This window comes from Oryzias melastigma, unplaced genomic scaffold (genome assembly GCF_002922805.2).
Source record: "Oryzias melastigma strain HK-1 unplaced genomic scaffold, ASM292280v2 sc00585, whole genome shotgun sequence".
NCBI classification, from domain to species: Eukaryota; Metazoa; Chordata; class Actinopteri; order Beloniformes; family Adrianichthyidae; genus Oryzias; species Oryzias melastigma.
In genome coordinates this window covers 1-10,977 of record NW_023417177.1, presented here as the reverse complement: position 1 = coordinate 10,977, position 10,977 = coordinate 1, and the positions used below count along the sequence as shown (strand labels likewise).

General features: G+C 40.8%; 1 protein-coding gene across 1 annotated transcript; it reads right to left on the bottom strand.

Moving 5' to 3' along the window:
* Window positions 1-6: 6 nt before the first annotated feature.
* On the bottom strand, window positions 7-10,977 carry LOC112140723 (kelch-like protein 31). The gene is made up of 7 exons (XM_024263730.2): window positions 10,946-10,977; window positions 5,462-5,881; window positions 5,089-5,237; window positions 3,523-3,869; window positions 2,864-3,163; window positions 2,620-2,795; window positions 7-1,004 (listed from the first exon to the last, which is right to left on the bottom strand). The coding sequence occupies exons 2-7, from the start codon at window positions 5,773-5,775 to the stop codon at window positions 206-208; spliced, it is 2,085 nt and encodes a 694-aa protein (XP_024119498.1). The 5' UTR covers window positions 5,776-5,881; window positions 10,946-10,977; the 3' UTR covers window positions 7-205.

Below are 10,977 nucleotides of genomic sequence, written 5' to 3'. Positions count from 1 at the left end.
TTTAGCAGCCTAAAAGGTCAAAGTTGAACCCTCCTGTTGTCACACATTCTGGTTCTTAAAGGGTCGATTTTAGCTTCTGTAGAAAAATGAAAATGGGATTCCCCTTTTCCACATTTTGGACCATTTTTGATTGAAGGGGTCAGGGGTCACTGGCAGAGGAAATGTTCTGGTGATCCAGATGTTGCCTGATGCTTCTCCTGTGTTTTCATGCACTTTGGACCTGTACTGGGGCCTTGCTGTTCTCTCTGCTCCGGTTCTTTCCGGCAGGGCTCTGCTCCTCGTGTCCCGGGGTGTTGCGGTGCTGCTGCCGGCGTGCTGCGTGGCGGGGTGGCAGCGTCAGGGCGCAGCAGGAGACTCCTACTGTTGGCTCCGGCAGATCCTCCCCCTTCGACCAGCTATCTGTGGCCGGGTCGTACTTCTGCACGGCCGCCTTGTAGCGTTTCTCGGCCTCGTTCCAGCCTCCCAGCAGGTACAGCTTCTCGGCCAGCGGGGACAGGCCCGCGGTGCTCACGCCCAAGGGCAGCGGTGCCGCCCGGCTCCACGCCCCACTCTCAGGGCTGAAAACTTCCACTGACAGCACATCGATCCGCTCTCCACCTGGCCCGAGCTGGCTTCCTCCCACTACGTACACCTTCCCACCCAGGGTGGCGGAGCAGTGCCAGCCGCGGGGTGTCTCCATGGGGGTTTTCTCGCTCCAGGTATCGGTCTCCACGTTGTAGCACGAGGCAGAGCGGGAGTAGGCACAGCTGATGTAGCCGCCGGTCACCAGGATGTCTCCAGAGGGCAGGGTGGCACTGGAGTGGCAGCAGCGGGGCACTTCCATGGGGGCGCGCATCTGCCAGGTGTTGGAGGAGGGCAGGTAGCTCTCGGTGGTGGCCAACAAGCCCTCGACGTTACGGCCGCCGATGGCGTACAGGCGACCACCGCTGGCTGCCAGGGAGAAGTGGGTGCGTCGCTGACGCATGCTGGCCAGGTGGAGCCAGGTGTTGAAGCGGGGGTCGTATCTGCAGAAAGCAGTTTCAAACACTTCAGATTCATGTGGGTATTATGTTTAAAAGGAATTCATCCATTAAAGTTAAAATCATACTTTTGTTCTGAGTATGAAGACCCACATTAGTGGTTTAACCCTAAAATGTGGCTCTGCTGCTAAATATTGGCGCCCAGGGGCGGAGTTACCATTAGGAAAAGGCTGGGGTCCCCAACACTTTTGGGGCCCCCGAGCTGAAGACTTAAAATAATTGTCATGACCACCATTTTTTGACTCTGTCATAATAATAATAATAATTAAAAAATCACTGAGATGGCATATTTCCATCCATCCATCCATCCATCTTCTTGACCGCTTCTTCCCTTTCGGGGTCACGGGGGTGCCGGAGCCTAACCCGGCTACTGATGGGCGAAGGCGGGGTACACCCTGGACAGGTCACCAGTCTGTCACAGGGCCTCAATCACACACACATTCACTCTCACATTCACACCTAGGGGCAATTTAGAGTCACCAATCAACCTATGAAGCATGTTTTTGGACAGTGGGAGGAAGCCGGAGTCCCCGGTGAAAACCCACGCATGCACGGGGAGAACATGCAAACTCCACACAGAAAGGTCCCAGCCGGGATTCGAACCGGGGCCTTCTCGCTGTGAGGCAAGAGCGCTAACCACTGCGCCACCGTGCAGCCCTTGAGATGGCATAATCATGTGAAAGTGCTTTATCCTCCCCCGTAAACCTGAAGTAATGGAATATTCCACCATCAGCAGGTCAGTTACCGTAGAGACTCTTTAAGAGTTTGAAAAGAAAAAAACGGTTGTCAACCTGCTGAGAAATAACGAAAAAACAAAAAGTGTGTTCAAAAAGTGCAGATTAAAAAAAACAAAACAAGGAAATGAGGAACAGAATCAAAGGAACTGAAAAAGAATATAAAAAAGCTAAGACAGAAAGAGAAGAAATGCGAATTGAGGAGCAGAAAACTGTCATATTGAGAAAACAAATTTAGTTGACACCACTTCATAGGGTATTGTTTTGTTCTGTCACATAAGTATTTTTGTACCTTTTACCTTCTTTAGTTAAACTTGACAAATAAAAAAAAACAACAAATGTCACAGACAATTTTACCCTGGGTAAGGATTTTAAAAATAAATGATACTACTGGAGAGGGCCCCATCTTAGTGTTCTCCCTGGGCCCCCAAACTGCTAGAGCCACCACTGGTGTCAGCCTATAACCACCAGAAGCATTGACTGAGACACTGGATCTCCATTTACAGCCTTTGGTATGACCCAACTGTGAACTGTGGACCTAAACCCACATTCTCACAGTCTCAGAATGGACATTTATTCACTAGGCCACCAAACTGCTAATACATTGATTGGATTTGACCAATCTATTTCCACAATTGACTTCATAGGGAGACCGATTTAGGGGAAAAGTCCTCCTCAGACTGTTGGTCTGGACACTTCTAAAGTATCTACGGAGACCAAGCAGAAATGATTTTTTTTTTAGGGTTCACAGGACTTTCCTGTAATTTGTTCTGTACAGATCACCCTGTAAAACACCCTCAGTACCCACATTCAGGTCTAATTTGACTTCCTGTTTGTAATAAAGCTGCTCCTATCAGATTCCACACCTGCTGAGTGTGCTGACGGCGTGCTTGGCCTGGTTCCGGGCGTCGTTCTGGTCCTCTCCTCCAGCAACATACAGGAAGCCGTCCATCACCGCCACACACTGGTTGAAGCTCTTCGCCGGCAGCTGGGTCAGGTGGCGCCAGGTTGCTCCACTTTCACGAGGGTCCCTCCACAGAACCTGGACAGCAGGACTTCTTGTCTTTCTAAGGCTTCGGGGTTAACAAGTTGCGAGTTGGGAGCACTGACCTCCCGGCTGAGAGCCCTCTCTGTGAGAGACGGGCGTCCTCCGATGGTCAGAAGAGTCTGCTGGGCCCCCCGGACCTGCGTGCGCCTGGACTGCAGGGTGTTCTGCTGGTAGGGCAGCAGGTGGTAGTTCATGGCGTCCACCAGCAGGCGGTGGCACTGGGGGTCCAGCATCATGCGGGGCACTGGCTGGATCTGGCTCACCAGCTCGCTGGCTGGGATGGTCTCGAAGCGGATGTGGGACAGAAGGTCAGAGGCGTGAGCCTGGCGAGAGGCGTTAAAGTCCAGCCACTTCATGGTGAGCTGGAGGAGGAGCAGAAGATTGAATTGGCCCGTTATGTTTGAGTTCAACACAGAAGGGAGAATCTTCACATTTATCATCATGTTGCAGTTTTGATCTCGTTATTTTGATTTATATGTAGCAATTCCACCAAAATCTGTACGTTTCTTGTTAAAGTTTTGGTAAAATTTCAGATGCTGATTTTTCAACAGCCTCTCATTTGATGCTGGACTTCTCTCGGCTCCTCAGCTGCTGTTTTATTTTAGTTCTGAAGTTGTGTATTAATAAACAGGCTTCCTTGCCGCATGCAGCAGAGTTATATTTGGAAGTCTCTTTTTTTTATCTTAAGTATGAAACTTGACTGTAATGTTTGACCTCTGACCTGGAAAGCCGTGACCTCTGACGGTAACACCAGCGCGTCGTCCTGCAGGAAAGCGGAGATCTGCTCCAGGGTCAGTTGCATGAAGAGCGGCGTCTCTGAGAACGGCACAAAGTTCTCAAGGACGAAGCGGCGGGCGGCGTCGCACACGGGCAGCAGGCCGTAGGCGGCAGCGATGTTCCAGATGTAGACGCAGGTCTGGACGTTGAGCTCCGCCAGCAGGAAGTCCATGCACATCTTGAGGAGTTGAGGGATCTGCAGCGCGGTGGCGGCAGAGACGGTGCAGCCAATGGTGTAAAGGGACATATGGACGCGGCCCAAGTAGGCAAAAGTGATGACATTGGCAAGACCTGCACAGGGAATGAAGATAAAAACACCAAATCTCATATTTGTACTCTATTAGATCAAATTAAACCCTTAAAAATTACGATTTCCTGGATTATATTGTCTCACAGCTAAACTGTTTCTGATGAACATTACAAACTTCTTTCATATTTCTAAGTGAAAAAACTTTTAATACTTTTTTAAAATTTACTCATTCTATTTTTGAGTTTCTTCCACATATTTCATAGTCTTCTAAATTTGGATCCTCTGCATACCTTCCTTTTTATGAGCTGGAAGACTTCTGGGCCTTCAAGGAAGTTTGAAAAGCATTATAGACATTTACCATTTCTCCATGGTATAAAACTATTCGGGCAGATTGGCCCTCAAAGGATTCAAAGGTTGAGCAGAATTTGAACAGTTTGACTAATCTGATTTAGAAAAGAGCAATACCTCTTGTAAGTAGAGTAAAAAAAACATGGGTTCTTAAACAGCTAGTTACTTCTTCTGTAATCAAGTCAATCAAACCTATGACTGTATATGAAGGACTGGACTGAGTGACCTCTCCCTCCTGATGTTCCAAACAGGAAGTATCTGCTGGCTCCAATAAGCCAAAATTGCATAAATTTCTATAGAGAAATAAACAGCTATTACTCAGTCATTATATTTTTCAGAATAACTATTTTTGTTCCAATAAAGTATAAAAGTATGTGGTCAAACGTTAAATGCTCAAAATGTTTACCTGACAGGTTTCTACCGAACCCACTTTTAAGTGGTGTAACCATCAAACAAGCTCACTCCTGATTGGAGAGAGTGGTTGCCATAAGAGTATTGTCATCTGGCTCCAACATGGCGACATCCATATTGCAAAAAAATGGCGACTGCTTTGACTTCGTTTCGTTGGAGCCGGAAGTAAGGCATTTCTCCCCCCTGACCTCCGGAACATCTGTTTTCTGATTTTATTAAGATGTCAATTTATTTATTGTGTTTTTAACATTTTCTTAAAGTGATTATATTGTATTTTACTTTTTAATTTGTACAGTGTCCTTGAGTGTTTTGAAACACGCTTTTGAATAAAGTGCATTATTATGATTATTATTTTATCTGTGACATTACACTCACTCTGTCCAGTTCTCATATATAGTCAATGGATTAATCGGATCACCCTTTATGTTAAGTGTTGTGTTTTAACCCCCCAAAAAAACAAAACTTTGGTTCTTTCCTGTCATTAATGTGAGCTGAACGCACCCAGAGGTGAGAGAGAGGGGAGTTCCAGACGCTTCATTCCAGGGTCTTTAGCCAGAATCTCTCTAAAGTACTGGCTAATGGAGGAAATGACCAGTTTGTGCACGTCGAAGGCCTTGGTCTTACAGGCCAGCTCCAGATCAGTCAGGAACCTGTGAAAAGAAGCACATCAACATGTCTCAAACAGCTGTTGGCATGATTGTGAACATCCCAGAATCCTTTGGGTTTCACAAAATAATACCAAGTTGGACTTTCTGTTAAATTGGGATTTTCTATTTTAAATTAAGATAATTTGTGTTCCTCAATTTTTTTTTCACTTTCCTGCAGAAAATAGTTTAGTATCACTCTGGTATCAGTGGTGTTTGTCAAAGCTCACTTCTCCTGGCGCATCTTGCTGAGCTCCTCCAGCAGTGCGTTGCCGTGCAGAGGCCGCGTGAGCTCGCTGCCCAGGCCGAAGCCCCTCTCGCCGGGCTTGATGGCGGGCGGCGGCAGCTGCAGGTTCAGGCTGTTCAGCTGTGCGATGTCCAGGGCCGCCATCTGCTCAATCTTCTTCACGCCGCTCTCAACCACCACCACGCCGTCACCACGGCTCTCCACCTTCAAGGGGATGGAGCTGGTCTCCACGGGAACCTGAGTGATGGTGTCTTCGGCGGCCTTCTTTGGGCGAGGGGCCTTCTTCTTTGGGGCCATGCTTGAAGATCCTTTTTGTCTTATTTTTTTATTTTTTTTTATCTCCGGTTGCTTTAGTTTTGGTAGAGTGGAAGGACGACAGTGTGGTTTTCACAACACACAGCACCTAAAAAAAGAGAAAAGACTCAGTTTGAAATATAGAACCTAACATTGTCGGAAAACTGATCCATTTTATACACAAGGGAACCTATTTTATTTTAGCTGAAATTTTACCTTTTTCATATTTCCCCAATGTTAGAATGGTTTAGCCTTTTTGTTTTTATTTTATTTTGCATAAAAATGTAAAAGATCACATGAAAGGAAAGATTTTTTTCTGCTGTAAATCACAAATCAATTATAATATGCAAGAAGATGCTTTCATATTGAAAAAAAGTTTGTGTGACTTCCTAAAATTTAATTCTAAAAGACAATATTCCAACACAACCTGCAAAACAACAATGGAATTAAACTAGTTGATTTCCTTTCTCACAAACTATGCAACACCTCATCCAGTTATGTTGCTGGAAATGCAGCACATTATTTCCTATAAATTTTAGTTGTGAACAGAGTTTTTGGATGCTTGAAACAATCAGAAATAAAAAAAAAGAAACATTTAAAATAAAAATTATTTGTCTTAAATCACAATAATTAAATGTAAGTCAGTGAAATAACACATATTGACATACACAAGGCTAACAGCTGACAATTTTGTTTTTTGCCACCTTTCTACGAACAGAAATGACAATTTTAACTGCCTGTCTAAATCTGCGTTTTCATTTTTAGTTCCTGCTGTGAGAGTCTCACTGTAGATATTCACAGCGCTAACTGAGGACTGTTTTCTGAGTAGGACAGAATCAGAGGAGGACGGATTGGTCCCTATGGGCTGGTTGCTGTGACTGACAGGTGCAGGTGTCCTCCTGACGGACCGGAGAGGAGCTGGAGGGTCAGGTTTGGGCTTTGCAATGCAGTTCTTTTACCTGCAGCAGACCAGGGACAGCGGCTAGAGCTAAAGCTACAGTTAAAACAAAGTAAATGAAGGAAAAAAACAAGGATAAGATATGCTTGAACTGAAAAACCTCTCTGTTAAAAGTGCCAGGGATCCTGAATGCAGAGATAGACATTAGTTTGAAGGAAAGATCTGTAGATATTCTCCGTCACTCAAAAAAAAAAAAAAAAAACATTTTTATTTTATGTTTTTGTGGCCATAAACCTATTCATTTATAAAATGTAGCAAATAAACATTTACAATAATTTAATTAGATCTATTTTTTATCATTTGACTTTTCAAAACCGTACATACAAGCTCCTTTCAAAATAAAATACACCCTGTGTCAAATAAGAGCCTTCTGCTGAAACAGATTTACTTGAATTAAAAATGCAAGAAAGCCAAATCAACATGACATTTTTTGGTTATTATGGTGCACAGTCTTTCTCATTTTACTATCTAAAATACAAATAACAACACTGGAGTAAAAGACAATTTCCTTAAAAATCTATTTATTACATGAGAATGCAATTAAATTCTCCGAAAAGCAGCTATTTTTAACACTATTTTGCAGCAGAGAATATGTTTTAAGCTGACAATAGATCAGTTTTTGTGGTTATGTTACTCAATGAGTCTGTGATCGGCCTCCGTAGCAACCTCAGTATGTCAGAAGTACCCATAAAAAAACATGATGTCAGCCCAGCTCTATCATATCAAATTCCTTTTGACATCACATATGTTGCATTTTCCTTTTTTTGTCAGTAAAATCTTCATTGGATTATCACCACAGGAAGGTTGTAATTGTGTCTCGGCAGTGTGAACTATGTCAAAAACATCTGCCTGCTCGTTTAACCAACGAGTTTCTGCTTGTAGGCAGAAAAAAATAAACCCCTCTGAGGTGATTTGCCCCTTCAGCTGCTCTTTAAATAGCATGTACCGGTTCTGTGGTCGGCAGGCTTCCAGCTCAGGCAGAGCTGGCTGGTACACAGGAAAGAACAGGGCAAATCCACAGCTGTTGTTGGTGTCAAATGAAGCTGCTCCAGTTAGACTGCATTGCGTTGTTGCAATCCCTCTTGAAACAGTTGAAACACCAACGTCTGCCTGGTAGAACCTCAGACTCTGCCGCACGAATAGATCAAATGAAAAAATCAAAGATCCAAGAAATTAAACGGATTTTTTTTTTTAATCAGAGTTTGAAAATTGAAAAGATGTTTACTTGATGATGACTATCTTTTATCATTTCAACTTATTTTTTTTCTAAAATATTCTTCTTATTTCTTAACAAAAATTTGAAGAAAGAATTAACTTTTTCCTTCAGTTCCAAATCTGGATCATTTACTTTGTACAACTATTTGTCTTCTGTCTCCCTCATACTGACTACAATACTGATTCAATCATTTTTCTTCTCCAATAAAGCAAACGGGATAATCTGAAGTTTGCAAATTAGTTTTATCTCAGTCAAATTTCCGATGTTTAATTTTTTTGTTCAAGTAAGCAAAACAGACGTGATCTTAATTCAAATTTAAGGCCTTGTAACACAACAATGTGCTTAGACTTTACTGATTTTGCATGCTAGTTGTCTTTAAGAACAAAAAATGACTTTAGTATAAAAAAACTCTAAAATACCTATATTTGAATCTGTAAAAGTTTATTTTTCAAGATTCAAAGATTCAAGCTCTAAGTGCAATGACATTTTTACTTTGTTGTCTACCCTGTGCAGACATAAACAAATACACAAAAAACAGAAAAAAATAAATTGTAGTAAGTAAAGGTGTAACACAAAACAGACAAAAAAAACAGAGTATGCAATAAGTTTAAATGAAAACAACAATAACAATAAAACAAATTTTATCATCAAATTAAATTGCCTTGTAGCATCACAGGTGCTGCTTGAGCAAGGCACTTGTGATAGCCAAAATTTAAATGTCCTAATTTACCAAAAGACGTAGGAACACAGTCTGATATAAAATTATCAAATATTTCCGAAGTTCAAAGTTGGTTCAAAAACCAAATGGTTGCTAAAAAAACCCTGGATGATAAAAGCAGCAAAAGTTGTTTATCTACGTTTAATCTCACATTATGTTAAACAAAACTCTTGTGTTTAAAGTTAAAATGTAAACCATGAAGTAATACAAAGAATTTGTGCTGATAAAATGCTGATTTGAAAAACAGGATCTGAAGTAGAATATCAGAAAACAAAGAAGAGAAATCTCTAAAATGTGTATAAAAAAGGCAGAAAGTGTTCATAATTCAGAGAGACGAGCATCAGAATGAGCATTTTTGTGCTTAAACAAAGACTACACTTGTTTTTAGAAGATCCTGGGACTGTTGACACTATCATTTTAAAGTTCACCAGAACCAAGTATTTAAATGCCCGTTTTGTTCAAAATTTGACTGTTTCAAGCAGTAAAAAGGGGAAGAATAAACAACTTTTAAAAATCTGGACCATCAGAATCTTTCATTTCACTCAATAAAATGTTTCAGAAAGCGTCAAACAAACCTCTGGCACATAGATCTATTTTTTACCGCTTTTGCCCCTGAAAATGAACCTGAACACATCTGTGGATAATCTCGATTAGATCAACAGATGGTCTCGAGTTAGACATCAAACATGGCAACGCAGTGATTCAGAGGCTCGAAAATAATCTTAGCTCTTCAGTGATCGGCCGCCAGAAATATCTGGTACCAAAGTCAAAGCAGGGAGCAGCTGTTCTCCCGCCCACCCGTCGGAAATCCTCCATCTTCATCACCAAACACACCCACCTCTGATTTTTGGAAAGTAAAAACACAGAAAAATTTACCCAGTACTTTGGAACTATAAGAAACTACCAAAGTAAAACATAAAACTAATTTAATAAGGATGCAAAGTGAAGCATCTATAAGAATAAGCTCTGGTTATTTCATTAATTATTTATAATAATAGTGTTTCTCATCAAAAAGAAAAAAATTGAGTCACACAGAAGGATATTACATCAATTTTAGTCACTTTCAACTTCATTTTTCTTGTTTTTTTTCACCAGCTCTCAACATCTTCAAAAATTATCTATCCATGTGAATCAGTGTTGATCTACTTTCTGGGAATTGGTTTGTTAAATTGCAGGTTAGGTGTCAAAACCAGCTTAAAACTGCAGAAAATATGTCTTATCTGGTCAAAGATAATACAAAGGAAATAAATGTTACAAATTATGAGCGATAAATTAGGCATTTGTCTTTATGAATGTAGAAAACTTCTTGAATAATGTATATATTACTTTAATCTTAATGTTTTTGTGCTTATTTGAAGATAAGCTTTGATTTTACTTCTGATAGAAAATGCAGATTAATGTAATAAAGGTATAACATATTAAATGAGTTCTAAACAAAAAAAAGCATAAAGTTTGTTACTGTTAGGACAATTAGTGTTGTCTCTCTCAACACGAAATTTTTGTTTTCTAAGGAAAACTTGACATATATTCAAAAAGGAACTGAAAACATTTGCAAAAACAGTTTTTGTGCATCCAGATGATTCATTTTCACTCCCATCAGGTCCAAAAAGAGGCTGTGAGATAGTGGAGCCATCACACTACTGCACTTTGATTTAAAGAAAATATTTTAGAGAGGTTTCCCCTAATTTATCTTTACATACGAGTCCTGTAAATCAACACATCTATTGGTTGGGAGTTTCAAAAGCTGAGGGTAACATCTTCTCAGAATAACATTTAGAGGGAATCAAACCCTTCCATTTTTTATATTGGCTAAATTTAATTCAAGATCAAATATAATAAAACCTTAGTCAATGTGTTTTTTTTATTATTTAACCTGTGCTAAAATGTTTTATCTTATTTTATAGAATTCTTTTTTTTTGTCATTTAAATGTAATGTCCTTTTCAAAAATCAGTAGTTCATCAACTGTATTGCTGTTTATGGTCAGCTATAGCTGAATACTGCTTATTTTGTGGATACATTTTTGGATATTGATCCTTGTACTTTGTGTACATAATAAGCTGGACTGACTGAACCCCCAACAGCCCCTTCTCTCTGTAATATCCCAGAGGCAACTATCAGTTGCTTAATATTGTTTCTACACAACAGACGCAGTACTTAAATGAATGTTTTTGAATGATGATTTATTCCCATTTACATTAAGTTTGGATTGCAGGAGTTACAGCTCACCCTAATAAATTATTGAACAGCAACACACCACAAACTGAATATTAAAATTGTTACCTCTTTCTTCTGCCTGACTCCTGCAAGTCTTC